The 27,596-nt window shown below is 38.8% G+C and overlaps 2 protein-coding genes, 1 long non-coding RNA gene and 6 other non-coding genes across 11 annotated transcripts; 7 read left to right on the forward strand and 2 right to left on the reverse strand.

Moving 5' to 3' along the window:
- Positions 1-1,903: 1,903 nt before the first annotated feature.
- Positions 1,904-10,720, reverse strand: rab34b (RAB34, member RAS oncogene family b). Its single transcript, XM_078265292.1, has 11 exons — positions 10,566-10,720; positions 9,940-10,213; positions 8,861-8,952; positions 7,881-7,946; positions 6,633-6,734; positions 5,311-5,375; positions 5,128-5,179; positions 4,885-4,966; positions 4,232-4,322; positions 4,003-4,110; positions 1,904-2,715 (listed from the first exon to the last, which is right to left on the reverse strand). The coding sequence occupies exons 2-11, from the start codon at positions 9,985-9,987 to the stop codon at positions 2,663-2,665; spliced, it is 759 nt and encodes a 252-aa protein (XP_078121418.1). The 5' UTR covers positions 9,988-10,213; positions 10,566-10,720; the 3' UTR covers positions 1,904-2,662.
- Positions 10,721-11,648: 928 nt separating this feature from the next.
- Positions 11,649-16,001, forward strand: LOC144527934 (uncharacterized). Of its 3 annotated transcripts, none has more exons than XR_013502859.1 (8): positions 11,649-11,945; positions 12,302-12,363; positions 12,564-12,610; positions 12,807-13,153; positions 13,346-13,418; positions 14,111-14,155; positions 14,339-14,390; positions 14,766-16,001. It is a non-coding gene; the product is annotated as an uncharacterized LOC144527934 (long non-coding RNA). The 3 variants fall into 3 exon arrangements; XR_013502858.1 differs by having other exon boundaries at positions 14,793-16,001; XR_013502860.1 differs by having other exon boundaries at positions 11,649-11,750; positions 14,793-16,001.
- On the forward strand, positions 12,405-12,476 carry LOC144528341 (small nucleolar RNA SNORD49). The gene has a single exon (XR_013502894.1). It is a non-coding gene; the product is annotated as a small nucleolar RNA SNORD49 (small nucleolar RNA).
- LOC144528335 (small nucleolar RNA SNORD65) lies at positions 12,655-12,728 on the forward strand. Its single transcript, XR_013502888.1, has one exon. It is a non-coding gene; the product is annotated as a small nucleolar RNA SNORD65 (small nucleolar RNA).
- LOC144528338 (small nucleolar RNA SNORD65) lies at positions 12,926-12,999 on the forward strand. Its single transcript, XR_013502891.1, has one exon. It is a non-coding gene; the product is annotated as a small nucleolar RNA SNORD65 (small nucleolar RNA).
- LOC144528336 (small nucleolar RNA SNORD65) lies at positions 13,201-13,274 on the forward strand. The gene has a single exon (XR_013502889.1). It is a non-coding gene; the product is annotated as a small nucleolar RNA SNORD65 (small nucleolar RNA).
- On the forward strand, positions 13,951-14,025 carry LOC144528342 (small nucleolar RNA SNORD49). The gene has a single exon (XR_013502895.1). It is a non-coding gene; the product is annotated as a small nucleolar RNA SNORD49 (small nucleolar RNA).
- LOC144528337 (small nucleolar RNA SNORD65) lies at positions 14,198-14,270 on the forward strand. Its single transcript, XR_013502890.1, has one exon. It is a non-coding gene; the product is annotated as a small nucleolar RNA SNORD65 (small nucleolar RNA).
- A 6,187-nt stretch (positions 16,002-22,188) lies between the features above and the next one.
- Positions 22,189-26,477, reverse strand: nsrp1 (nuclear speckle splicing regulatory protein 1). The gene is made up of 7 exons (XM_078266081.1): positions 26,270-26,477; positions 25,343-25,427; positions 25,096-25,152; positions 24,807-24,935; positions 24,272-24,479; positions 23,746-23,848; positions 22,189-23,633 (listed from the first exon to the last, which is right to left on the reverse strand). Exons 1-7 carry the CDS (start codon positions 26,287-26,289, stop codon positions 22,844-22,846), a joined length of 1,392 nt encoding a protein of 463 aa, XP_078122207.1. The 5' UTR covers positions 26,290-26,477; the 3' UTR covers positions 22,189-22,843.
- Between the last annotated feature and the right edge of the window lie 1,119 nt (positions 26,478-27,596).

Here is a 27,596-nt window from a genome sequence, read left to right on the forward strand (position 1 = left end):
TCCAGCTGACCAGTAGTTGGACCCAGTCCATCCAGCTAACTGTCATTCATACGTTCTCTTCACCTCCTGATATTGTAGCTGCAGTTTGTTAGTTTGGTATCATGGTTCATCTCACCTCCTTCCTACCTCTTGTCTTCCTAGTATACCCATCTCATCCCAGATGTTTCACCTCCTGACCTCCAGCCAACTCTTCTGGCTGCATAGTATTTTGTACAGTCAAATTAACACTGTATATGTCCTGCAGAAAGTCAGTACAATGGCAAAAAAAAAAAGAAACTTGAAATATCAGACAGCAGTTACATATAGGATATGGACCTACACAAACAATGTCAGACAAGCTGTCCTTTATTTTTGCGATTGGTTTTAGTTTAATCCATGAATGGTTTTGACAGAGGGGCAATGTTACTGTTTCCAGAACCCACTGTTCCTCCTTCGGGTTGGTGGATTTTTGCGAGCAGTTGCCAAAAACACGCTTTGCCAATCCAATCAGGAAATTTAATTTTTGTATGGAATGCGTCAGAATGAATAAAGACAGTTTTTTTTCTGTTTAAACATTAAGCCTCTGCTCTTCACATCTGTCAAAACAAACACACATGTGACCGTACAGACACATGCACGCCGAGTGTGAGGGTTGAGGCTGACTTGAAAATCTAAATGAATTTAGTGAGAAACCTTCATGTCAGCTTGAGTTTCTCTCAAAAATGAGTTACTGCTAGTTGTGTGGCTCCACCACATGCTGTATTATGATCAGCTCACTGTATTTAGGCTCCTGTATATAGCCTCTATTGCATTGTTGACTCTTCTTTGACCTATCCGAGGATGCTGTGTGGGCACCAACAATCTGCCACATTAGAGCATTGTTAGAGGTAACTGGTTGTTTGTGATGACTTCATCCGCATTCATGTGAGACAGTGCAGAAGTTGGTTTTTTTAAAACCGTTGATTTTAGTAATAAGTGGAAGTACCCCGTCATGTCAGTGTCAGAGGGTCATTTTTAAAAGTTAACAAATTTGGATCTCTTGTGTCTTTAATGTTCAGTGGGTGTTTCACTTTTGACACTGGGGTAGGATGTTTGCCACCTTGCAGGATGTGATCTCCTGATGCACTGCTGCTGCAATTCAGTCCAAGGCAGTATCAACAGTAAAAATTAATGTTTCAGTGGATGAGTTTAAATTTGAGTGCGTAAATTCAAAACCATAACACTATCAGCAGAAGCTACTGTCAAACTGACTCCCCACTGCGTTTATATCCTTAACTCTGTAAAATATTCTGAACTGCACGCAGCTATTTCAGTAGTATGAATATATTGTTGTTAGAAACACATTGAAGCTCTTTTGTGATAGTCTTGCGGCAGTTTTAAGCCACTGCATCCATCTTGACTTATTCAGCTTTTCTTTTTTGTTGCTGTGCCTGTGTGCCACAGTACAAACAAGCGGCGCTGATATTCAATGGTGTGCTTCATTTTGCAGTATGCAAAGTATCATGGTCCCATAATATGCATCTTGTTTAAAATAATGATGGTTTTTGAGTAAACGTACTTGGTTTGAAGTCTCTTGCCAGATTAAGATATTGCATCTTTCGAAGCGAGGCTGTGATTGGGTCTTGGCAGTAGTCGCTCATAGAGGAGAAATGATGTCTCTGGCAGTGCTGATGACTTTTTTACCTGTGATCCCTTTAATAAAAGTGTTCATATTAAACCCAGAGTCTTATTCATGCTAATTTGGGAAACAAACTGGCAGTATGGACATGTGATGTAGGCATACATATAAATACATACAATATAGTCTGTGTGTTTCTTCGCGGTACAAATATGATTAGCTGGGAACAGAATGTGAAAAATGTTCCCAACGTTTACAATTCATTCACGCTCTAGCTTTTCTATTTCAACAGAAAGACAACACGGTGATCAAAACAAATTTATTTACAATTCATAATCCATGAGCTATAATAGAAGTATGTTTAATAGGAGAAAAAAGAACATATGTAGACTTGAAGACTTCTTCCTCCTGTCTGACTTAACTGAGTGAGGAAATCAATTAGTTTGTTTCAGTCCCTGCGAACAATCCTCCATTTTCGAGATCATGAGAACACTGATGTCAGAGGAGAGAGATGCGTCGTGGGTATGACTGCGGTCATGGGAGCCGGCGTATGCATCACGTTAGCAGCACATGACACATGACAGTGAGAAAACCAAAAAAGTGCACTATGTCTGGTACTGATATTTTCTCCAATGCTTGAGAAAAATGTTGCTTCAGACAGACAGACATTCGTTTATGAAAGCAAGTGCAGGTTAATAAAAGATCTAGTGGAGAATAATCTTTTTTTAATTTTTTTTTATAAATGTTAACAAGCGTCTCACACAGCTTTTTTTATTGTAACCCCGACCAGCAGTCTAAATATTCTTGAGAGGACTTCTTGTTGTGTAAAGCCTCAACTTAGAATTAATTATGTCAAACCTATAACCTCCTCTCAGGCTATTTGCAAAACAACACAAATACACAATTACAACATGATTTAGTTGATGTGACATTGCTTTTTATATGGTCAATTCATGATAGCCACACTGAGCATGCTGAGTCCATATTTCGTTTTCATTTTCCCCTTCAGTGTGATCTTTAGTCAGTAGGCCTACAGTGTATCCAGGCAGCCACTCGCTCTCATCATCAGCAGCAGTTGGACTTCCTTTTGGTAGGTTTGTGATCGGCTTCTGTGAGCCCTGTGTGAAACGCAAATAAAGAATAAAACACTTTTCACATTTTTTGGCATTCAGATAATGTGAGCTACAGTAGGAACAGTATGCATGATAAAGCCATGCGATATATGTATTTCTTACTGTCAGCAAACCCCACTAAAACATCAAAACCAACAATGAATTGATCCTTGAGAACAACATTGTCTAGAAACTATTAAAAACATAAAATGAGCCACACTGTTGTACTGGGAAACATGCTCCTTCATTACCATGAACATGGGCAATGACGATTTTAAAGGTGCAGTAGGTAAGACTTATAAAACTAACTTTCTGTCATATTTGCTGAAACTGACCCTATGATCCAGTAGAACTACATGAAGCAGGTCATTTAAAAAAAATCTGGCTCCTCTGCCACCACCTACAGCCTGTAGTGCAATTTGTAAAAATCCACCGCTCCTTGTTCAGACTCACCAATCAGGGCCTGGGGGGTGTCTAACTGCGTGTCAATCACTGCTCATGCACACGCATTCATTCTCCCTTGTGGGGGGAGGGGCTTAGGAAACTGTTTTGGGCTTTAGCAGAAAGGGGGGGAGGGACTGAGAAGTTGTCGATGTTCAAAATCTTTGGCTAAGTCCTGGATCTTCACAATCCTACCTACAGCACCTTTAAGTGTATGTGGGATGCCGTGTATATGTGAGAAGAAAATCACTTTGAGGTTAAACTGCTCACAACTTAATATAATACACAAACATAATCTGTGATAAGAGGTCACAAGTAGTCAACTCATCACTAGTAGCACTATGGAGGGTGGGCCCATTTTGTTTGTCTCGTACACATGCTTACGGATGCATGTGACCCAACAAACACTCCTGACGCTGGTTTCACGCAATTGCACTGACTGCCAGTTGGTGGCGGTAACACAAAAGATTTGAAATGTTACGTTTCATGACGAAGGAATGCATTCGACATGTTTGTTACTCTTAATTTCCACCGGTTGCGGAACGGCTTGTGACTTGTTTTTAAAGATTTACATATTCAATAGGAACAAATGGAGTGCCACAGACAGAGTATTAAGGTGTGGAAGATGGTGTAATGCATTGTCTATTTTGTTTTGTATTTGTTTTTATCATAGATTTGTTGACAATAACGGAAAACAGAGAATAACATCCATCTTGTGTTGTGTGTCATATGTCATGAGAAAAACAGATTTTCAATTGGGAAACTAATTAGTCAGTAAATGAGTATAAAAGAAAGATACAAGTATGATGCTACCTTCTTAATAATGAGACTTTATTGAGCAAAATGACTTACTGATAATATCACTGACGTGCCTTGAGCCACTGTTCTCAAGCTCGGACAAAACGTTGGCCTCAAAAGTCAGAGAGGCCACACGGAAGAAGAAATCCCTGACACCATCTCCTGGAACAATACAGAGACAGAGGAAAGAGTTTAGTAAGACGGAAAGGGGTTAAAACAAAACATGAAAAGCATGTGGTGATGACGACTGATGGGGATTTGTTCATGTGTGATTGACTCCCACCTGACTTGGCAGACACAGCCCAGTACTCGGCTTTGATTTCCTCAGAGAGTCTGATGGCTTCCTGCTCAATCTGAGCCAACTGGTCAGGAGACTGAGGAGTGAATGGAAGGAAGGAAAGCTTCAGGCCATTGGTCACTGTACAGTAGAATTAGGCTTATTAACTAAAAGTGAGATATTCAGAGCAGCAACAGTCAGTCGATAAAGTGGTTAGTTTGTCGACAGAAAATGATTCGCCAACGAGTTTGATAATTAAAGCAGAAATGCCAAACATTTGATGGTTCCAGGTTCTCAAATGTAAGAATTTAACGCTTTTCTTTGTCTTGATAGTAAACATTTTTTGGTAAACAAATATTTTTGGACTTTGGACCGTTAAACAAGACATTCTAATGCCACTTTTAACTCTAGGAAATTGTCGTGGCAATGTTTTACTGTTTTCTGAAGTTATATGGACCAAACAATTAATCAAAAAGTATAAAAACCCTGATAAAAACCCTGATGATATTACCGAGAAACAATTACATATGCGTGGGACACACACACAAACAAAAACGCACGCACAGAGATTATAGTTAGATTATCCAAATTGTTGCTGGTTAATTTTCTGGCGATCAACTAATCAATTAACTGAATCAATTTTGATTATTTTCACCCACACTGAGGTCCTTCTTGGTACCAACAAGGAACAGTAAAACACTGGATGGGTCGTTTTCTTTCATGGCATCCTCCAGCCACTGCCTACACACACACACGCATGCACGCACGCGCACGCACACACACACACACACAAACACACACACACACACACACACACACACACACACACACACACACAATTATTAGACTCCAAATGGCATTTTAATAGTAGAATTATTAGATCAGAATGGGTTGTTCCTTACCTGGCATGTGCTAAAGAGCTCACACTGCTTAAGTCAAACACCACGATAATGGCTGGAGGAACGTAACGAGACAAACAGCATCAAGAGAAGTCAAACATAGAGCATGATGAGAATGTGTTTATGTATGGCAACATTGTTCATTTTAAGCTGAGAGGTGTACAATAGAGACTGCGCTACATTCACCTTGTGCCCCTCTGTAATATGTTGAAGCAATGCATTTGAAGCGCTCCTGACCTGCTGTGTCCCACCTGAAATAGATCAGATGCAGATTTGATTGTTCTTGGTGGGATATTTGGTGGAGATGAAGGGAGGATGTTGTCAGTTCAAAATGTTGAAATGAAATGTTGAAAATAAAGCCATAGTAGGCCTAATTTAGCAATTATCAGTTTCATTCAAACAAGACCAATGTCTACAGCTACGCAAACGACTCTGAGAGGCTGCACTTCCAGTATGCACTGCTGTGAGCTAAATGCTAACATCAACATGCTAACATGACCATGCGAACATGCTGATGTGTATTGTTTATCATGTTTACCATCTTAGATTGCTTAGTAGCACTGACTGTTATTAGTTTTGCAGGTATTTGGTCATAAACCAAAATATTGGACAGATTCATATTTCGACCTAATGATGGCGCTAGAGGTACGGTTCCCTGATCAGACCAATCGCATTTTAGCAGCCTTGGGCGGTATTTTGTAACTGTTTTTAACGAGAGTGAAGCTTTTTGCTTGCTGCTTTTGCGTTGATGAGTGCCTCTCGTTTGCACCTCGCGTTTTTGCAAAGGCGCCCTGAATGCCTCAAATTGAAAAAACTTTAACTCAGAACAGAAAAAAGGCCGATAATTTCACTTAACTAGCAAGAATAACATAAAGCTGCAACTGGCATCCCTCTGTCTGATCGGGCCCTAAGTCATCACCAAAAGTATTAATTAATTCCATTAACCCATTAGATATTGAGACATTTCACTGGAAACCACAGTTGTCGACCTCATGGTAGCGCAAGAGGAAATGTCAGGAGATCCCCCAACATTAGTTGGATTCATCCTATGGGAAACATGAATGTCTGCACAGACATTAATGGCAATCCATTCAACCGTTGTTTACATGTGTTCATCGCCATCCCTAGATCCACATGACGCTAGCATGGCAAAAAAGCTCAACAAGGCCCTCTCGGATATTAAGCGTGCACTTACATGCACTACAGAAGCCAACATAGTAAAGGAAAAACCTAGTTATGTAATTTAAGGCCTCCTTTTAAGTCAAATCTAGAGGATGTTGTATGACCTCAAAGGTATCATGTGAATTCATGTATATACAGATTGTCAGACATTCAAGAATTTTAACTTTATCATGATATGTGATCAAATGAAGGTCAGGTAGCAAATAACAAACAGACCTTGTTGACCCATGTGACCCTGATGATCAGTCAGCGCAGTGAGTGAGTTAGCTTGTTTAAGGCTCAGTCTATAAACTGAGTGTTTCTCTGAGGTTTAGCGACACACTTACAGCTGTAAACTGAAGGGAACACCAAGAACCTCGAAACGCTCCATCTCAAAATCCACCCCTATGGTTGCTTTGTAGTTCTTATCAAACGCACCCTTTCGAAACCTTAAAGGAACAAAGGAAACACAGAGAGAGAGAGAGAGAAATATATATATACTTCAAAGCTGCAACTAACAATCATAACTATCTTTTTACTATTAACTAGGCCTATTTTTTGATTAATCATTTTGTTTATAAAATGTCAGAAACATTTGTGGTCCCGAAGGAATTTCTTAGAGTTGATCCACAATAAAAAGAAAAATCTAAATCAAATCTAATAATTTACTACTATCTCAACTGATTGAGTACTACATATAAATAAAAAAACAAATACAAGTTTGTAGTTACATCACAGTCTTTACCCTGACTGACATTTCAAGATCTAATAAAGCCATTTGAACTAAGAATGTATCCCTCCTGTATGGAAGTGACTCACACAAACACAAACATGAAAGATCAATCAAAACATGCTCAATTGAACCAAATGCCTTAAGGCCTCTCTCCACTTTTCTCTCCTAGACACAGTTAAATGCGGCCAAGGCGATTTGATTTGTTTTCGGTTAGCAACCTCTACTTCTTCTACTCCGTTTACTGGTGGATTACAGCCTACGTGCCAACTTCTGATCAAACCATGCTGTACCCTAATTTATTTGCTCCAAACCAGTCGTTGGAAATGCACCTAATTTGCATTTATTTTTCATGAGAAGGGGCTGAACAACCTATACACTGTTATTGGCTGAAGGTTACACATCCATGGGCTCTTTGCTGACGGCCATAAATGTCCCACACAGTGCAAAATGAGAAGAAAAGAGAAAATACAGGCAGAGGGCAGGGTCTCTGCAGATACAGACACCGCCACACAGTTCATGGGTCATTGTAAGATACTGCATATTATAGTTAGGATAAAATAAGCATTCATCTGTAATGATTTTAGTCTTCTAAAACGTATGAATGTTATTGATTTATGTAATGTATTTTAATTAATTTCATTAACATTTGTAGAACTATAACCTTAACTTGAAACGCGATTAGGTTAAACCATGTTTTTGTGGAAGAAAACTTGAATGATGCTCTAAAGAACTGCAGCTACAGAAGAATAACTACAGAGGAAACACTTCAACGGGTGATGCAGTTGAAATCAGACCAAAATGTAATAACAAATTTAAACACATAATCCTTCGATTGATCTAATTATTCATGGATGCTTCTTACCTGCTGATCAGACACGTTTTCCCAACTGCAACATCTCCCACTACGATGACCTTGGCGATATTCAAGCTGGCAACAGAAAGCCAATACTGTCATTCTAGACTCCGTACAACAAAAGCCTATAACAGCATGAAACACACAACAACAACAACTTGATGAATACCATGCAGACATCATTTAACTCCTCTAATAGGATAACTCACAGCCCCCTTAAACTTTAATATTTGAAAAAGCAGTAACTTTAAAGACTACATGCATGAAGCCCTTAATGGTCATCAGCCTGCTCTTACATGAAAGATGAATCATTTTAATAACTGAATTAATTCAGCCTGATTTCACAAAATGTGTTATGATTGACGCATTCTTAAGCTTTTTACTGAGAGTTTGATTTCTGCACGTATAGGCAGTTGTGTTCCAAATCTTTCTTCCCAAACAACAAATATTAATATATTAAGTCATAAAAGTATTGATGTTGTGTGTAAGGCACAAGGTTTTCCACATAAATCTTAATATCAGAGAAAAAGAGACATAATAGCTCTGTTTTTACACCAAATGTGTATTACTACACAGCTGAAAAAAATCCCCAACAATGCACAAATTACTCCTGTTCGAGGAATGTTTGCCAAAAACTGCAGGGATTTAGGAATTTACTGAACTTTTTAATAAAAAAAAAACAAAAAAACAACAACTACATATTTGTGACCAGTATGTCACGATTACAAATGCCATAGACAGAGAAGGGAGGAAGTTAAAAAATATCACCGGCCTTATCCTTTAAATATACCACGGGGACAATGCAGTTAGATTTGCTGGCGAGGTCGTCAGCTGTCAGCTGATACAGCAGACACTGCATGACTTTCAAGTCACATAGCATGAATTAGTTCTGGCCCTCATTTCATTAAAACACATGTCACAGTGTGTGTAGTAGCAGGAAGGGCCGCTGGGTGTGTTGTCTTATTAACTCTTCTGTTCTGTGATCTTACCTAACTGTGTCTTTCTTGTGTACCTGGCAGGCAGCCTGCACCTGTGGGTGGAAGCCATCTTTGGTGTGCAGCGCTGCATTCGGACTGAAATACTGTAAAGAGAGTGGGGAGAGGAAACAGAAAAAAACTAATAAAAAAAGCATTTTGGACAGTAAAAAAAAAAGGGGGAAGGTAGGGAGGGTTACACTGAATGTGTTTTCCTGGCTAATAAAACAATCTCAGAAAATAAAAAAGGCGAAGCAGCAATGTCATAAACTTAAAGTTATTATAATCATCATCCTTAAACCTTGTATTTCCAAAGAATCAGCTTAACAATTAGGCTCAAATGTATCTACATGGCTACATTCAGGTAGTGAACCTTTCTAAACTCGCAAAGGAGCATTAAGGACCTTTAAATGTCACCAAGGCTGGAGTTACAAGCTTTAGTGAGGAAAACAACATTTTGCAAATTTGCAGCCGTCCACTTTTAGAGAAACAAAGAGCAGCATTTAAGACTCTAAATCAGTGGTGGAAGAAGTATTCAGATCCTTTACTTAAGTAAAAGTACTAATACCACACTGTAAAAATACTCTGTTACAATGTACAAGTCCTGCATTCAAAATATTACTTAAGTAAAAGTATGTAAGTACCATCAGGGAAATGTACTTAAAGTATTAAACGTAAAAGTACTCAATGCAGAAATATCCTCACATTTTAGAAACTAGAAAATGAGTAAAACAGTTCTGTCAATCAACTAAGTCTTTAATCGGCTAATCATTTCAGCTGGACTTGTGTTTTGTGTGCAAAAATCTGTAGTTGTATCTAGTAACTAAGGCTGTCAGATTAATATAGTGGAAGGAAAAGTACAATATTTCCCTCTGAAATGTAGTGGAGTAGAAGAAGTGACATGAAAAGAAAAGACTCAAGTAAAGTACCTCAAATGTGTACTTAAGTACAGTACTCGAGTAAATGTACATAGTTAGATACCACTACTGCTCTAAATAACCTCATCATCAATCAATCAATAATGTGTGTGTGTGTGTGTGTGTGTGTGTGTGTGTGTGTGTGTGTGTGTGTGTGTGTGTGTGTGTGTGACTAACGTTTGGGAGCTGATTAATGATTCGGTCCTTCTTCACAGGTGGCAACATGCTGCTGCTGTGGATCAAAGCACACACACGCACACACACGCACGCACGCACACGCGCACACACACACACACACACACACACACACACACACACACACACCTTCAAGCTACCACTGTCACGGACAGACCTTTTTTGTATTCACTTAACTATCTTTTTTTCTCCAATTTTTTTCTCAAAACTCCTTCCACAAAACCAGGGGAGTAAAGAAAATGTCTTCCACGTTTGCCTAAAAAAGAGCAGATATCAGAGTGTTAGATTGTTGGTTTCAATATCCAGACTGTACAGTAAATCAGAAACAGTTTGCAGTTAACTAACATCAGCATAATGCTGAATATGATGACATAGGAAAGTGTAGATGATTCAAGTTAGACCACATAAAGGTATTTTCTTGTTGTATGGTAACACTGCAACCTAAAAAGCATTTTTTTTCTTTTTTTATTTTGTCATTGGACAATTTGTAGGTCAAGGTTTCTGGAAGGTGTGGTAGAAACAGAGTATATTTGCAGATAAAGTACGGAGCATCAGCAAAGCAGGAAAAACAGTCTAAAAACAGGTTTAACTAAGTTTAACAACTTTACCTGAAACAGCTGGATGGCAAAATGCTGAAGTAAATGTGTTCTGGGTGTGGAGATGTGATGTGATATCCAATGCCTGCCGAGAAAATAAATCCAGAACAAAATGACGCTCAGAGCAACTAACAGACTGACAGCAGACAAACAAGCATACATTAGACTCTCCGTGTTATAGTGAAGAAGACTGAAAAAAGTGAAAAAGCGCCATCCTGCGGCCGCATGGTAGGCTATGACTATTTCACCTAAATTTCCGTAATAACTTTATTTATGTAACTCCAAATAACATGTAGCTGCATTTTTTTTTCTTTTTTAAATTATTTTAATTCTTTCTTCTTTTTTTTTTACCGTGTTTCTTTGAATTTAATTTTCTAAAATAGGTAGGCTAATACAGGACACATGTACACAGCATAAAGTATTTTTGTCCCTCTCTATAACTTTATTGAACTATGAAGAAGTCATACAATCAAAAAGCATGATTTTGAGCAGCAGAGCCAATATTACCAAAAATAAACCATTAATAACATTAAAAAAACTGGTGAGGACTTAGCTTATAGTTGTACTAGGTATTTACTTTTCATACATTTATACAACACTTAAAGTATAATACAAGTTCAATAAAATAGGCTATGCTATAAAAGTTTTCAAAAGATTTACACTTTATGTTAATATAATTTATTTTCTAATGTGTAAGTAGCAGGGGCAGGTGAGGTTGAGTTCACTTTAATTTCTACACTGTTAATAGAACCGACTTAGTTTATGTAGGCTAATATTAATCAGCAACATAACTTCTAACTAGCTGCCAAATACAATTGTAGTGAAGTAAAAGCTATTGTAGTATTCATTAATTGTTTTCTTAAATGTAGTGGAGTACAATTATTAAGATTAAGATTTAAATAAGTGTATACCCATACAGTAAACAGGCACAGTAAAAAAAACGGTTCAGTAAAAAAACCCACAACATAAAGTCGTGATATAGGCCTACACACTCCTGTACAGCAGGTGGCGAAAGAGCGCATTTTTCGGTTTGTAGCGCGCCAAAACTAAAGAACAAGTGACGTTTTATTCCTGCGACATTCAGCGTTTAAATACTTCACCACCACGACGTTGCTGTCTCTTTTCAAATCGTCTGGCAGTCTGGACTCTCGTATGCGTGTTAGTCCCAGGGAAAAGTGATTCAACTTGTTTAGAGTGGTCAGTAAAATACAAGAATACGGTCCTAATTGTTCAAACAGCACGTTAGTTGAGTTGTAATTTGTGACTTAAAACGTGTTAAAACGTGGTATCTGCTAGCGTAAAGTGTTAACGTTAGCATTGTCGTGACGGGCCTCAAGCAGCCACGTGGATCCTGCGTGAAGCCCACTCAAAGATGGACAAGATAAAGACAAAGTGAGATTACGTTTTCTTTAAGTCTCGCTTATAAAGGGTTTGTGTTTTAGCGGAAACATTGCGATGTTTCTACCTCTAATCTCGTTTTTCCGGTTGAAGTAACGTTACTCCTTGTTCATTGAAAGTCATCGATCGGTTTCTCCTAATTAAATGGTTTAACGGTCATTTTATTTAAATGTTTAACATTGTGGTGAAACTTAAGCGTCGTTGCTTCTCAGAATAAGTAAAATTACTAGTGGGTTCAGAAACTTAACATTCAAGTGTAACGTTATTATTTGGTCTGCCAGATAAATACTTGTCTTTGTTTTGTGTGCCTGTAGTCAGAGCAGTAAACCATTAGTCTTGTCCTTCCACAGGTGGATGTCCCTCTGTGCAAGTGTTGGACTTGATATATGGGGTGTGTTGATGTCCCTGCAAGGTGAGTTGCAGTGAAGAAAACCAAACTGTTTTAATGCAGTTATCAGTGATGAAAACTGTGAATAGGAAGTGCCGTCTGATGCGACAACTGACGATGTTATATACTCACTGTTCTGAGCCTCAAACTGCAATTGATTTTAAGTGGTAATTAGTCCTTAAAAACTGGAAGTTACTTATTGATTCTTTTTTTTTTTTTGCAAGACTGGTCAGAATGCATCTCATCAAGAGGATGGAAAGTCAAGATGGAGGTTGGTTTAATAATGCTTATTCAAATGTGTTGTAATTTTAAATGTAGTGATGAAACCCAAACTGAAATAGCTGGAATTACCGGCAGATTGTTTAGTGGTGACTCTCGGTTTTCTGAACATTAACTAAAGCAGTTCTGTTAACTTTAAAAAAGATTTAGACTAAATGTAACTAACTTTGTTTTCTATAACCGAACAGACTTGTGAGCTGCCATATGATGTTACACTTCATATGGTCCTAACAGCGGACTGAAGATGATTCATTTCATGCAGGTGAATGCATTATCTGTCCATATAAATGACAACTGACTGCTTCTGTTGTGATGAAACCTAAACTGAAGTAGCTGGAATTACCGGCAGATTGCTCAGTGGTGACTCTCGGTTTTCTGAACACTGCAGTTCTGTGACCTGTCAAAATGGACTATATGTAATGTTTAACTTTTTCTTCTGTAGCTGAAAAAACTTGTGCTGCAAAAGGGATGTTGCCATGCAGAGCTTCGTATGCTCCAACTAAACCAGCTGACTGAAGGCGTTGATTTCGTGCAGGTGAAAATGCATTTATTGGTCATTGAAATGGCAACTGACTGCTTCTGTTGTGATGAAACTTAAACTGAAATAGCTGGAATTACCGGCAGATTGTTTAGTGGTGACCCTCGGTTTTCTGAACACAAAATTGCAAAATATCTTAAGTGGACTTGGATCAGTGCTAGTATTCACCTTTTGTTCTGGTTTCTCAAGGTTGGCCTGGTGGCGTAAGATTTCTCCTGAAAGGGACTCGTGGGGTACAGCTACACCTTCTGAGATGGACCTTGTAAGTGTATTTAAAAAAAACAAAATTTGAATCACTATTCTTGAAATAAAGTAAGCTTTTTATGCTCACCTTTGTACAATGGAAACACTCAATACTTGATTGATTTCAACATCTGGATTACATAAGCTTGTTCAGCATTCTTAAGCTGAGAACAGACAACAAAACTGACGTAATGATTAATTTGCAGCAAATGGTAGTCGGTTTAGAGTTGACATTAACCTTTAAGATTGCTGCGTCAGTCGGATTTGTCCAAATTCCATTCCTCATCACACATTTTGAAGAGTCTGGTTGATATGGGGCTAAAACAATCAGATTTAAAACCCTCAACTCCTGCACATACTGCAGGTGTCCACTTGTGGTGACCTGTCCTGGTTTTCATCATTTTGTTAGACTACATGATCCTAAAAGTCCTTAAATTATGGTTTGTTTCTGGCTTAGAACATAGCCAACTTTGTCCTGTGCTTTGACTCTTGTTGTGCAATGGTGAGTTAATTGACGAGCTTATAAAGGAGTAAATGGTCCCTGTGTTGCTTATGGTGATGACCTGGAATAGGAAGTGCTGTCCGATGCGTCAACTGACGATTGTCTCTGATCCACTTTTCTGAGTCTTTTTAAAGCTGTACTGATTGAGGATTGGTGGTTTTCAAAATGAAGTTGTCTGTTCTCATTATTCCACCTTGTTTTTATTACAGGTGCCAGTCTGCTGCAGTCCCCTGAAGTCTGTTTTGAATTGACAGGTAGCCTTTCAGCTTTAATACAATAATGGCAGTCGACCTTTGTTATGATGAAACCCAAACTGAAATAGCTGGAATTACCGGCAGATTGTTAGTGGTGACTCTCGGTTTTCTGAACATTGGATGACAGCATCACACAGTACACTTGAATAAAATAATTTGCTGATTGATTTTATTATCCTTCAGAATTGGATCAAGTGGTTGCGGCAACTGTCAGTATACCTGCAAGCTACATGTGGTAAGAAATCAATCTGTTTATAAGTTGATAATGAGGATAGAGATGTCCTTTTTTAAGACCATTCAAACATTGTGCTGTTGAAATGTCTGTTTCAAAATCTTGACTTCAGAGGGGTGGTCAATGACTCCCTGCAGGGTAAAGGATGTCATCGCAGCAGTAAATATTTCAGGGATCCACCCAGACATGACAGTAAACCTGATGACCCTTGTAAAACTGCTCTCTGGATCGGTTTAATGTGTGGTTGGTTTTTGTATGAAATACAATTATATTGTGTTGCCTTGTAAGTTTTTTTTAGGTGACTTTTCCCATATGTTTATACACTGGTACCATAGTTACTTGAATATTCCTGTAAATATTTTTTTTTTTTATTCAAAGGCTAATCTGGCTGCCTCTCTCCTTCAGATGACAGGATGACTCATGGACACTGGTCTCAAGATGGATGTCAACATGTTTGTTTGAAAAGTAGTTTACAATGTAGACGGGTTAAATGTTAAGATTGCAATAAAGTGTCTAAGCAGCCTGATAACTGAAACCAATGGTGTAACTTCTTGTAATGCCTCCACTAGGACGCAAGCACATCTTTTAAAAGCAAACGTCTTCAGGTGACGTGTGTATGTAGGAACTTAAATCTTAAACTAATTGGAAGCGATTCCTCCACACCCCAAGAAAGAAACATGCTGATTTTGATTTGAGGCTCTACCGACCTTAAATGGCCTCTAGACATTAAGTACCGGTAGGCTCTTGCATGTTAAGTCCTTAAGTTATCATCACGTGTCTAGAGGTGTGGCTTCATTGACTGAAGTTAGCAAAATGGAAATACCCAGGATCCAAATTCTTCAGGATGGTATTTGTTTAAGCATTAGCTTTGGAGACAAGACAATGAGATTTGTGCCATAGAAAATAGCCCAGTTTTAAACACTAGCGGGTTTTCTTTTATATGCCGTGTTTTATTATACCAGTTGGCAATTGTCATTTGGACAACACTGCAAATCTTTGCTCGGTTTTAAATTATTTCAGTGTAGGTGAACAAATGAGCTAATCTATGTTTTTCATCCCCAAAAGTTGAGTTGGTCACAATACAGGGCTGACTGTCGACATGCTTTAGCGCCTCTCTGTACAGCTCGCGAATGTTAACAGATGCTGCAAAGATCTGTTGTAACACATTTAACCTCAGTCTGTTTTGAGGCTGTTAATGAATCACAAATTGAGATTAAGTTTATGTAATGCATGGACGTTGTGCAATATGCCTTTAATTCAGGTTGCTCTGCCAAATCATGGGTGGGTCCATTGCACTAAATAACCTTAAATGAGGTGGATATTGAGCTTCACTTTTTAAGGGTATCGGCTTACGGTTTTGACGCAGGTGTTCAAAGTTGGCCACTGCTCAATGGACAGAGCCAGAGATGGTTAAGAGTGAATAAAGAGGCACTGTCAAAGCAATGAATCAGGAATGCCACCGGTGGGTGATGATGGTGAAATACAGCAATGTGCAAACACAGCATGCTTGGAGTTGGAAACACATGGTCAAGGCTATTATTACTAGCAAGCCCCTTTTTGTTAAATATTTTTTGAACTGTTTATTTGTGAATAAATATAATTACCCTAATGAAACAGTATTTGAAAGTTTGTGCTCTTGTTTTTACAGAAGATTATTTTGCAGGGCAAACATTGCCAGAACAAAAATGTTTAGACAAAGGCAGTGATGTGTATATAATTATTTATACTAGCTATAGCAAGTTTTGTCTTTAAGCTTTTTGGGTGATGTCTATTAAAATGAATGTGGTCCAATATGTGGAATTGCATAGTTCTAAATCAAAAACCCTTAAATCTTCTAAAGTTACCCTCCACAAACAAAAGAACGCTTAATATTGAGCCCTATGTGTCAATGCTAGAGGTAGAATAATTGCTTCGTGCAAGTTCCACTAGTTAAATGAAAAGCATGATCAAGGCGTGATGGTATTTTGTGTGGCATTGGTGGATGCAGACACTTCGTATAATATCCTGCTTTTTTGGACCTTACATGCCTGCCAAATCACATGCCTGTACTTGTGACTGATGCATGTATGTTATGCAATCAATGTGTATAAATAAGTTTTCTTTCTATGATTTCTTCTTCAGTCACACTGTGTTTATACTTCAGAACTGTTGCCAGGATCCAACTTTACAGGTAAATGCTGTATTTGCATGCCACACCAGTTGCTGTTTATCTGATTTCCGACACCTCTGCCACTGCTCTCCTAACATGACATCCACCTGTGTGAAGATGATTCACTCCCTTTATGAGGACGGAGGCGTAGGCAGCCCTTCAAACCCCGTGAAATTTAAAGGCCAAGACTATAAGCACCTGAAAGACTCTTCGTAAGTCATTGATTACACAAGTGGAGCCTCTGGATCAAAGCTTAAAGGATTACTACGCTGGGATATTTCACTTCAAGGGGAAGTAATCTTTTCTGTCAGTCAGTGAACTAAACTCAAATGATCAGTGGATCCTTTTTGTTTTGAAATGTGTTTTCAAGATGGAAATTTTGATATTACTTTGCACTATTTACAATGGAGTTTATGGCGACATGATCGCTGGCAACCCACCTGAGCCATTCAAGGACTTCAGTGGGGGTGTGCTCTTGAGCTATGCACTGTCCAAAAGCCCATCTGACCTTTGGGATATAATGAACAGAGCCGTACAGTGCAAAACTATGCGAGGATGTGGGACTTTTCCAGGGGTAAAGTACGGTATTTGAGTCAGTTTAATTGAGACTCAATTACTTTGGTAAACAAGTCCTACTGAGTTAGTGTATGCGCTGACTTTGATTCTTATGCATTACTGTACTTAATGCATTTCCAAGACATGGACATCTTCGGTGACAGCCCTAACTTTGTGGATGGTGATGCTACCTGGCAGTGGTATTGTTTACAAAAAGAAGGCCGCTGGAAAATCTGCTGGGTACCGTAGTGACACAGGTGAGATTTGAGCTTTAATTTATGTATCCCTGTCAAGCTTTCCATTCTCTTATGGCGCATTTGCAGTTAGCGGGTGCTCACACGGAAAATATCCCTGTGTTAAAACAACGCAGAGAGCTGAGTTGGCGGGGACATGCTTCAAATACGGGTGAGATATGAAATTCCATCCAGGAAGTCCAGTTTGAGTAACATATCCTTATCAGACCCCAAATTAAGTAAGTTTTTTAAACAAAAGGTCCTTGATTTCAGACAGAGGTAAACAAATTAAAATTAAAAAAACGATAGTTACGTATGCAACTAAGGTTCTTTGAATTCTGGATGAACCCCAGAGACGTATGTAGCCTGGTCCTACCAGACTCTCGTACATTTCATTTGTACAGAGAGTCTGGCCTCTCTCCATTGACAAGTGTTAACTTCCTTGAAGGCGGGTACTCTGTTGAAGTTTAAAACTATTGGATCTGCCCAGAGCCACTCTGGATCTGCCGTAACCAATCGCTAACGCTTGGTCGTGACGTATGTCATGCGCATGTGCAACAAGAGGGGAGACCGACAACAACTATCGGCTTATATTTAGCATTAGCATCGCTAGCGTTAGCCTTAGCCAACTCCTTTACCACTTTACCACCAACGGAGTGAGCTGGAAAATCAAACTTTTCCCGAACCCCGTGGGGAGGAGGGCCACAACATCATGGCCACCAACAAAACTCAGCAAAGATTGTTCTTGCTTGGGCTTTAACTTCTGGATATTCGGCAGCATTGCTGCCACAAAGGACCGAATGGCTTCGCTCGCATCTTTCTAGTGCACGTCCTCAACGTCATCGTTCTCAGCCACTCCCTCTGTTCGCTGATTGGACCTACAAATATTTGACCGGCGAAAACCCAAGACTATACCGCAAACCCAGACGGAGTACTGAAGGGAAATGAAAATTGAGCGGAAGTAAGTAGGAGGGCGGAGCCAGGCTAAGACGTATGTGCAGGAGGTCGATACATAATACCAACAAAGACACGTGTGACCTGTGTGATGCAAGCAACCTCATAGCACCCAGCAATTGTCTCCTGCACAATCTTCTCGTCAAGACTCCAAGTGACAATGAACTCTGGCGGTCCTCCAGAATTCATAGAACCTTAGTTACATCCGTAACTCTCGTTAAAAACTCACTCTTAAGATAACCTTCTAATTTGTCCAGCTGACTCATTTTGAAATGAGAACCATGTAAAACATATTTTATCTACGCACATGATATACTGAAGCTACATTCTGCTGAAGAACTAAGGCTGAATGACTTTGACTGGAGGTGCTGGGGTGTAAACCAGAGCCACTGTGACGTAGAAGCATCTTGGTTCCCGCGCAGTGGATGTTCCAGACCTGAATAGGGATGTTTCTTCTAATCATCTTCTTTTTTTTTTTTTTTTTACAACTTTATTGTAATGTTCTTTCGCCATCTTCCAGATAATTGTTTACTACTGAGTCCATTGCACATTTCTATACCTTTTATACATGTCAATTGAAATTAGTAGCTAACAGATAACTACTAAACGCAAAACTCAATCAAGCTAGGTTCCTAAGTTATTTGATAAGCTAGGTAGCATGCTAATGTTTGCAATTTTAATGATAGAGCATACAAAAATACTGTTTAATCCATTCCTTACAAATTTGCTCTTGTGGATTTGCAAGGACAAAACAAAAACACAACCCTCCAAGCTCTTTATATACGGAGTATGCAAACCATTTCTGAATTTTTGGAGAAATCCAATCACTGTTCAGACGAGGCTTAGCCAAAGGTCAATTGGAAATCTTAAAAAAAACTAACGCTGATCAGGAAAATAAAGAAAAAAAGTGCTGTACTCCCTCATACTTATCCTCAGAGAAGTTGTGAACAAACCCGCAGTACCACCGCACAGTGAAGGAGAACAAGGGGGGCAAGAACATCTTACTGTCTCTGCTGTAGAAGCCTGATAAAGAACGTCGCAACAAAGTTGTATATCAGGCCATTGGGTTCACCATGTACAAGGTCAGTGGTGTGTTCATGTTCGCTTGTCTGCATTTTTGTTGTGTTTTATTGATAACATACATGGCAAAGTATCTAATCGTATATCCTCATCCTTTATTCTAAACAGGTGCCATCAGAGGTAAACGAAGAATCATTTATATATATATATATATTTGTATTAAAGAAAAAAATCATGGGCATACATACATTCAAGCCTACATAGATAAAAGGAAGTATCCTATTCATAATCTTTGCAGGCACCCAAAGGGCGACTTCCATATTCACTCTTCGAGTAAGAGCAACCTCTAAAACAAAGTGAGTTCAACAAGTCAAGAGAACTGGTCGAGTTTCACAGTTTGGAGAAAGGAAAGTACTTGATCATTCCCTCCATGTATAAAAACAACAAGGTCGCAAACTTCGTCATCACAGTCTACTCTAAGGCAGAGGCCGAGATGGAGGGATGACACCATAATGGGTGCTGGAGCAATGTATAATAACGCTCCTTAAAAAAGTCATTAAAACTCTCTAGTTGATGTTGAACTAATTGTTAACAAACACTTTAAATGCATCTATAAATGATAAATAAATAATTCATTACATACACACACACACACACACACACACACATATATATATAAATATATATATATATATATATATATATATATATATACATCATAAATCTGTAGTAAGTCATCTATAATGCATGAATTCATGATGAGATAAATATTTACAGACCATTTATCATTTTAGAATTATTTATACATGGTTTGTCAGTATGTTATGTTGTGTATGTTATTATGAAACTGTAGCTCAAACAGTTAGAGCCAATAGATGGCATCATGCACTCTCAAGTTGATGGACTTGTGCCGTGTCTGAAATTATCATGAAGAGATGCAACAAAATACTCAACACCAAGAAACAAGAAACGTCTTTTAAAATTGGAGACATGGACTCTCTGATGTGCAGTTAATAATAATAAAAACTAACTTACAAGTTTAAAGTGCTCTCTAAATCACTCCAATTTGAATAAGAGTGGATCCCTGTCTGACTATGAGCTCCAGAAGGCAATTGAGGATGCAGGTAAATAGTAATTTTTTTTTAAATTTATGGTCAGGTGCTGTAGGTAGGATTGTGAAGATCCAGGATTTAGCCAAAGAATTTGAACATCGACAACTTCTCAGTCCCTCCCCCCCCTTTCTGCTAAAGCCCAAATGGTCTCCTGAGCCCCTCCCCCCACAAGGGAGAATGAATGCGTGTGCCTGAGCAGTGATTGACACGCAGTTAGACACCCCCTCGGCCTTGATTGGTGAATCTGAACAGGGAGCTGTGGATTTTTGCTAATCACACTAAGGCTGTAGGTGGTGCCAGAGGAGCTTAAATTACCTGCTTTATGTAGTTCTACTGGAACATAGGGTCAGTTTCAGCAAATATGACAGAAAGTTAGTTTTATAAGTCTTACCTACTGCATATTTAAGGTCACCTCTTACAGCAGTAAACACTATTTACCAATTTAAATATAATTAACACATAATAAACTTCCCCCAATAAAAGAAAGGGGAACACGCTTCATATTCACGTTTGTAACTGGAGTACTTGTAACTTTCTCCTTGTGTGTGCACCAGGAATGAACGTGAACGACGGCTTGGTGAGGCTGATGACTTTCTGTTATTCAGGCTTCTCAAACCTTCATCACTCTCATGTTACGCCTGGACAAGATGTCAAGTGAGAAATTAGGCTTTTAATTGTTCAGAATGAAGAAGGCAGTTGGGGCTAAAGAACTAAATCCCTCTTGAATCCTCAAATCTGCAAACTCAAGTTTGTATTTGAGTTTGCAGATTTCAACAGTGGACCGCAACATAGCTTATAGAGTATTTCTCCATATCAAAATGTGTCTTACACTTACGTTGCATTTAAAAAAAAATTATATTTGTGGTTTGTTTCATTTATAGATGTGATCAAGGACAAATCATCAGATGGAGTGATCCACATGACCTGGGAGGAGGCAAGTCTATTTCCACTTAATGCCATGTAATCTTCATTCTTTCCCAACATACAAAAAGATAATGTGTGGCAGAAATAGTTACATCATCTACTGAAGTAAAAGTAGCAATACTGCAATATAAAAATACAAATTCTGCTACACTGACCCTTAAGTATGTGGTATAAGTTAAATGTATGTAAAATAACAAAAGTAAAAAGACAAGATTAGTATTACCAATGCAGTTATGTATAAATAGCATTTTACTGTTGTAGTCAGTTTAATTGTGTTACACACTGTTAACAGTGCATATTATTGAGAACACCATCTCTTGTGTGAAATCCTAAATCTCTAAAGTAACTTGTAGATAAAGCTGTTGATTAAATGTAGTGGAGTAAAAGGTAAGTTTCCCTCCAAAATAAAATGTTCTCACAGTATCAAATAGCATCAAATGAAATTACAGTAAAAATACTTCAGTAAATGTACTTAGTTACATTCCACCACTGTAGTGTGTGGCCCATTCTGTGCAGAAAAAAATGACTGTGGGGATCAATAAAGTATCTATCTAGTTAAAAGCATTAAAGACTAACAGTTCTACAAACTACCTTTTCTTGTTTCAGTGGTCCAATGCCTCCATGTTCAACTAGACCAAAGCTGACACAGGAGCAGATTCCTGCAATCAAACCTTATATAGAATTGATACCTTCCTGTGCAAAACCTGTAAAGCATGTAACCCCCTTCGGGTGATTAAATGGGTAATTAACGTTGTTACCTTCTGAATTATGAGCACAAATCTTAATTGTTGTACACATTTAACATCAAACTTCATGTAGTGATGGCAAAACAAACAGGAAGCAAGAGAAGAAACTGTGGACCAAAAATGGTTTTATTAACTCATCACTGTCTACATGAGAAAGACTCAAACAAAAGCCATCAGACACAATATCACTGGCTCATATGTCTTTCCACACGTCTTCCGAACCAAGCAATGAGACAAATTACACTCATTCCTGTGCAGATGTTACAAGGGACTCTCTGTCAAAACTCATATTTACAAGTCAGTGTTCTTATTTCACAATAATAAATCAAATCCATCAATTCAAGTGCAAAAGACAGACCATGAGCACGCTCTACTGTTTGAATATGTCCACTCACTGCAGTAACTGGTGGAGTCAGCAGTTACAGGATAAGAATGGCAATATTCAATATTTTTCTTACTGTTAACAAATCCCATGAAAAGACTAGAATTCCTCCTACTAACAAGTATCTGAATATAGTCCACAACAAATGCACTATTTACTCCTGTTTGAGGAATGTTTGCAAAAAACTACAGTGCCCAGCTGTTTTAGGAAATCATTCTTAAACATCTTCAGTAGAACCCAATAGGCTCGGGTAACAGGGCAAATCAGAAAGTATTGACAGAAGAAGAAACTAACTCGTTAGTCTTTTCCTGGGATTTGTTCAAAAGGAAAGACATTACATTACCCTCTATATTAAGATGAAGGTTGTGTGCTGCACAGCTCTCAGTCCTCCTCCTTTTCTATATAAGTCTTACAGGCCGAGCGTGTCATCTGTCTGGCCAAATACCTGTCTCTCGCCGAACTCACAGTGTGATCCGTGCTGCGCTTTGCAAACTTGTTTGCCTTCTCCTCTTTCTCTTCGCCTTCCTGTTTCGGTTCTTCTTTTTCCGTTCCGTGTTCTCCAACTGCTTCCTTCTTTTCTGGATCTTTTTCTTCCCCCTTCACTGCCTTCTCCTTCTCGGCTTCCTTCTTTTTTTCCTTGTCTTCTTCCTGATCTTTGTTCTTGCGCCTGTCTTCATCTGGATTCCTCCTCTTCTCTCTTTCCCCATTCTTATCCCTCTCTCTTTCTTTAGGGCTCCTCTCCCTCTTCCCATGCCTGTTCTCCCTGTCTGTATCCTTGCCTCTGCTTCTGTCATCTTCTCTGCCTCGGTCTCTGTCTTTCTTTATATCCCTGTCGTCTCTTCTTCCCCCGTGCCTGTCATCTCTTTCCCTTCCCCGGTTTCTGTCTCTATCTCTGTCCCGTCCCCTGTCTCTGTCTTGATCTCTGTGGCTCTTCTTATGTCTGTCTCTCTCCTTCTCTCTCTCCTTCTCCTCTCCGCTCCCTGATGAAGGAGACCTCTGTCTGTATTGGCGTTTTGAGTGTGCAGAGCCTGCCCCAGGCTTGCTAAACCCAGACTTCTGCTCATTCCCCTCCTCACTGTCGCTGCATGAACTTGGGATGTTGTCGTGAGACGTAGAGGAGGCAACAGGTGAAGTCCTCTCTGTGTCTTTTGAAACCTTTGCGTTTTGAGCTCTGTGGAAGCAGGAACAGAGAGATTCAAATAAAGGCTCAGAATGCTTTTTAAAAAGTATGTATGTGCTTCTTGTGTTTATGGATGAGCAAGTAATGCGAAGCTCTGACTGACTTGTTTGCTGAGCGATCCGGTATCGCCTCCTCTCCTACGGTCTGATTCAGCAGGTGCCGGTAGAAGCCGCTCAGGTCTTTTTGTTTCTTCACGTCCAAAGCCGCTAAGCAAAACAAAAATAATTAAAAACATAGATTTTATATAAAGTGGCCTCTTTTCCACAACATTTTAAAGTCTCTCTTCAAGTCATGCTTTGTGTGCCCCGAGGAAGGAGATACTTGGACAAAGCCAATAGGCTCAATACATTTATTGAAGGAATCAAGTTAAGTTACTTTCCTGAACTTTTTCTGCTTTCAATAAAATACTGGAAACATTGTTAGGCGTTTTTCATACTGGTCCCACAAATTGTTTTTACCACATCCAGATTGCTTAAGGATTACATACAGTTAGGACAGTAGGACAAATCCAATGTAAGCTACATTCATATGTTGCTTGAAACGTCTGGAGTTCCACGTCTCACCATATCACTTACAACAAAATCTTATCTGCCTGCAGCCTAAAAACAGTTGTAGAGTATCGGTCTAACCTTCAATTGCTGCTTCTCTTTTTTCTCTCTCCTGCTCCTCCTTCTGCTCTAGCAGTTTTTGCTTGTAGGCGGAGGTAACGTAAGCTTCTTTATCTGCAAATTGCTCTCCCTCTTTCTCCCTTTCCTTCTGGATCTTCCTCTCTTCCCTCCGTTCCTGTTCTTTCTTTCGGTCCTCGACTGCTCTCATTAACTGGTGGATATACTTTGGCTGTAATAAAGAGACACAGACAAATTAAATTAATGTTCATGAGGAAGTTCACCAGTAGGCTGTCTCAATATCAGAAAACAGCAACATTAACAAAATTACAGCAAAATTAAAAAGGCAGGTCAACATATTAACAGTACATGAACTAGTCAGATTTATGATTAAGTTACACATGCTGTCCAGCCTTAGCAGCTCCACAGGGAATCAATGTCTTGCTCCAACATATTTTAGCAGAGTGCATGCTGGACGGTCTTTCTAACCATTAGATCATTCTGAAATCCCAGTAATGACAAATACAGCTTTGCAAGTGTTCAACATAAATGAGATTACCTTTTTGTCAGTGCCTCCCAGAATTTTTTTGTTGCTCTCAAGTCTCTCTTTTTGAATGTCATCGTACACAGCATCGTAGTCATATACAGTGCTGTCCTGTTCCAGGGCCTTGTGCATCTCCAAACGTGTCTTTAGACAGAGAGAGAGAACGAGAGAGACAGACAGAAAAAGACCAGAGAAATGTAAATCACAGAGGAACGACTGTTTTTAAAAATAAATTAAAAAAAGAAGAAGGTCAAATAGTTTTAGGTGGACTCAAGTTACATAGCCTTTTAATTCTTCCTCCCACCTGCTTCATCATCTTCTTTTTGTCAGCTTCTTTCTGTAGACTCTCCCCAACTGTGGTCTGAGGAACATAACAAAATATATTTAGTATATTTGGACAGACGTCTGCTAAAATGCCAACCAATACCTGAAAGGGCTCTTTTTACAGAAATCTGTTTAGTTTCCATAATAGTGAAAATACCTAAAACACATACATTGACGAGAGACAGATTATATTGCCCAGCTTTTAACATTCCTATACGTTTACCCACCTCATCATCTGAGTCATCCTCGAACACTGAGTGTTTCTGCAGGGTCTTTGACAGTCCTTTCTTCTGTGACAAGATCAGCCCGTACCTGTGCACAATCAGACAACTTTGTACAAGGCTTTGTAACGTATACATGTATTTCACCTGCAAGTCGTTCTTCAAGAAAAGGTATCTCTTCTAGGACAAATGCAAAAGCACCGACACTAAAGAAGCCATTTGGAGGAACAGCAAATTACTTGAAAGCGTTTTATACTTTTTTTGAGGATGTATATATCTAGATAGCGAGGATTAGAAACTGCATTCAGAAACATTACCATGTATTTTACATGATGGTATTGATAGAGTTTCTCAGAAATAAACACAACGCACTATTTATAAGATGGTTTAACTTGTTTATAAGACAGGTGACTTTATTCAAACTTTAGGTTACGCGCACCTTTCATAGTGCAATACGTTATGCACCTAAAAGAGAAATAATAAACGCCTAAAACCTCGCGATATCTACCAAATGAGGTAAGTTTGTTAACTAGCTACTGTCTGAATGACTAACGTTTACGTTAGCTATGAAACTCTTCGTGACAGTGTGTCATTGCTTGGTGGGGCAAACATCCAATAAATGCAGCGGTATTTCTGGTAAAATTAAGGATACGTTGACAAATAAATGAAAAGATACAAACAAAACGGTACCTTGTTTTTAAACCTTAACTTGCTGCTTTATAAGCGAGGTTTGCACAACGTTAGCATATTGTAAAACTAGCTAGCTGCAGGAGGCACCGTTTTCACAAATCGCTACAAGCGGTAACACCACGGCTGCTACAGTTAAGTACGTTATTTATTATAACTATAACTACAACGCCAGCCAAGTGAAACAGTCGTCTTTCAATGTAAATCACACAGTAGTATAACAACATTAGCTTGTTTGCAACTTACTGCTTTGTAGGGACCGCCATCTTGCTCTGACTGTGAATGAACCAGAAGACTGTAAATATTAACAATCTATATAATGAACGAGTGCGACAGATTCGATACACATTTTAGTAAAGTCATACGTAACAACTTCTGCTAGGTTTTCACTTCAGCAGCCATGTGACTACAGCTACCACAAACACAAGACCGGTATTTATAAATTTTGCCGTAATATTTTTTTCTAATCACTAATGGGTCAGCCTGTTGCGAATGTGCGGACTTCCATTGACAGCTAACGTTAGAAGTGACCGTGATAAACAAAATGTGAATTATCCATTGTAAAAATAAGGAATTATAACTGATTTTTGCAGTATTAGAAAATAACTAAAATACCGTGATATTAAAAGCATATTAGCCTACCACAGATCACTGTGCCACCCGTTAAAATCATAGACTGTATGTGAAAAATGACAAAGGTATTGTTTATATTACCAACAGATGGCGCTATTGCTCCAAATGCATTGATCAGTATCGCTCGGTTCTGAAAAAAACAAAAAAGAAACTACAAAAATACAAAGGAAGCTATCAATAGTGTGCCCTTACAGTAAAGTTAGATTACAATGACCAGAAACCAAAGATTATAGATCTACATGTATTTGTATTCTGTTCCTTAAACCACACATCATGTAGTAGCAAAGTGCAACACGAAAGATGTAGGGTTAGAGAATACTGGGAGGAATGGTGGCGAGTCTGCTATTCTTACTGGAGAGGCAACATCAGAAACTGCTATCATTTCATGTTATTCCCTCATGTCATTTGTTATTTTCAATGCTGTCGACTGCTCTGTTCTAAACCTGGTGTAAGTCATTCTCTTAGATCAGAGAGCACATGGCTCACCTGTGATTAAAGTTGCAGCTTTAAATTCCCACTGCTTCCTCTGAGTGACTCTAAATCCAAACACCATTATCTCTGTCGTAATCTCCATCTCATCTCTGGCCTCACTGTTAATCCCTGGTACAAGCAGAACGACTAAAGCTGCCTGATGGATGTATAAATGGATAGTGTGGTGATAAAATGAACTATGGGAAGTGTGGATAAATGGAATGGTAGATTGACAGAAGGATAGACACTATAAACAAGGATACACTATAAATGGTAGGGTTAAGGTGAAAAATATAAAGGGACTGAACAAATGCCTTTTTTTATATCAATAACTGAGAGGCACATTCTTCCTATGATGTAGAAAAAAACACTGCTAAGGACAACAGGCCAATGCGTGAATTATTTGAATCATCGTGTATTGTGTTAGCTTGGCTCCAGACCATTTTTGGCAATTCAGTCTGATAGTATT

The sequence above is a fragment of the Sander vitreus genome, chromosome 13 (assembly GCF_031162955.1).
Source record: "Sander vitreus isolate 19-12246 chromosome 13, sanVit1, whole genome shotgun sequence".
Lineage (NCBI taxonomy): Eukaryota > Metazoa > Chordata > Actinopteri > Perciformes > Percidae > Sander > Sander vitreus.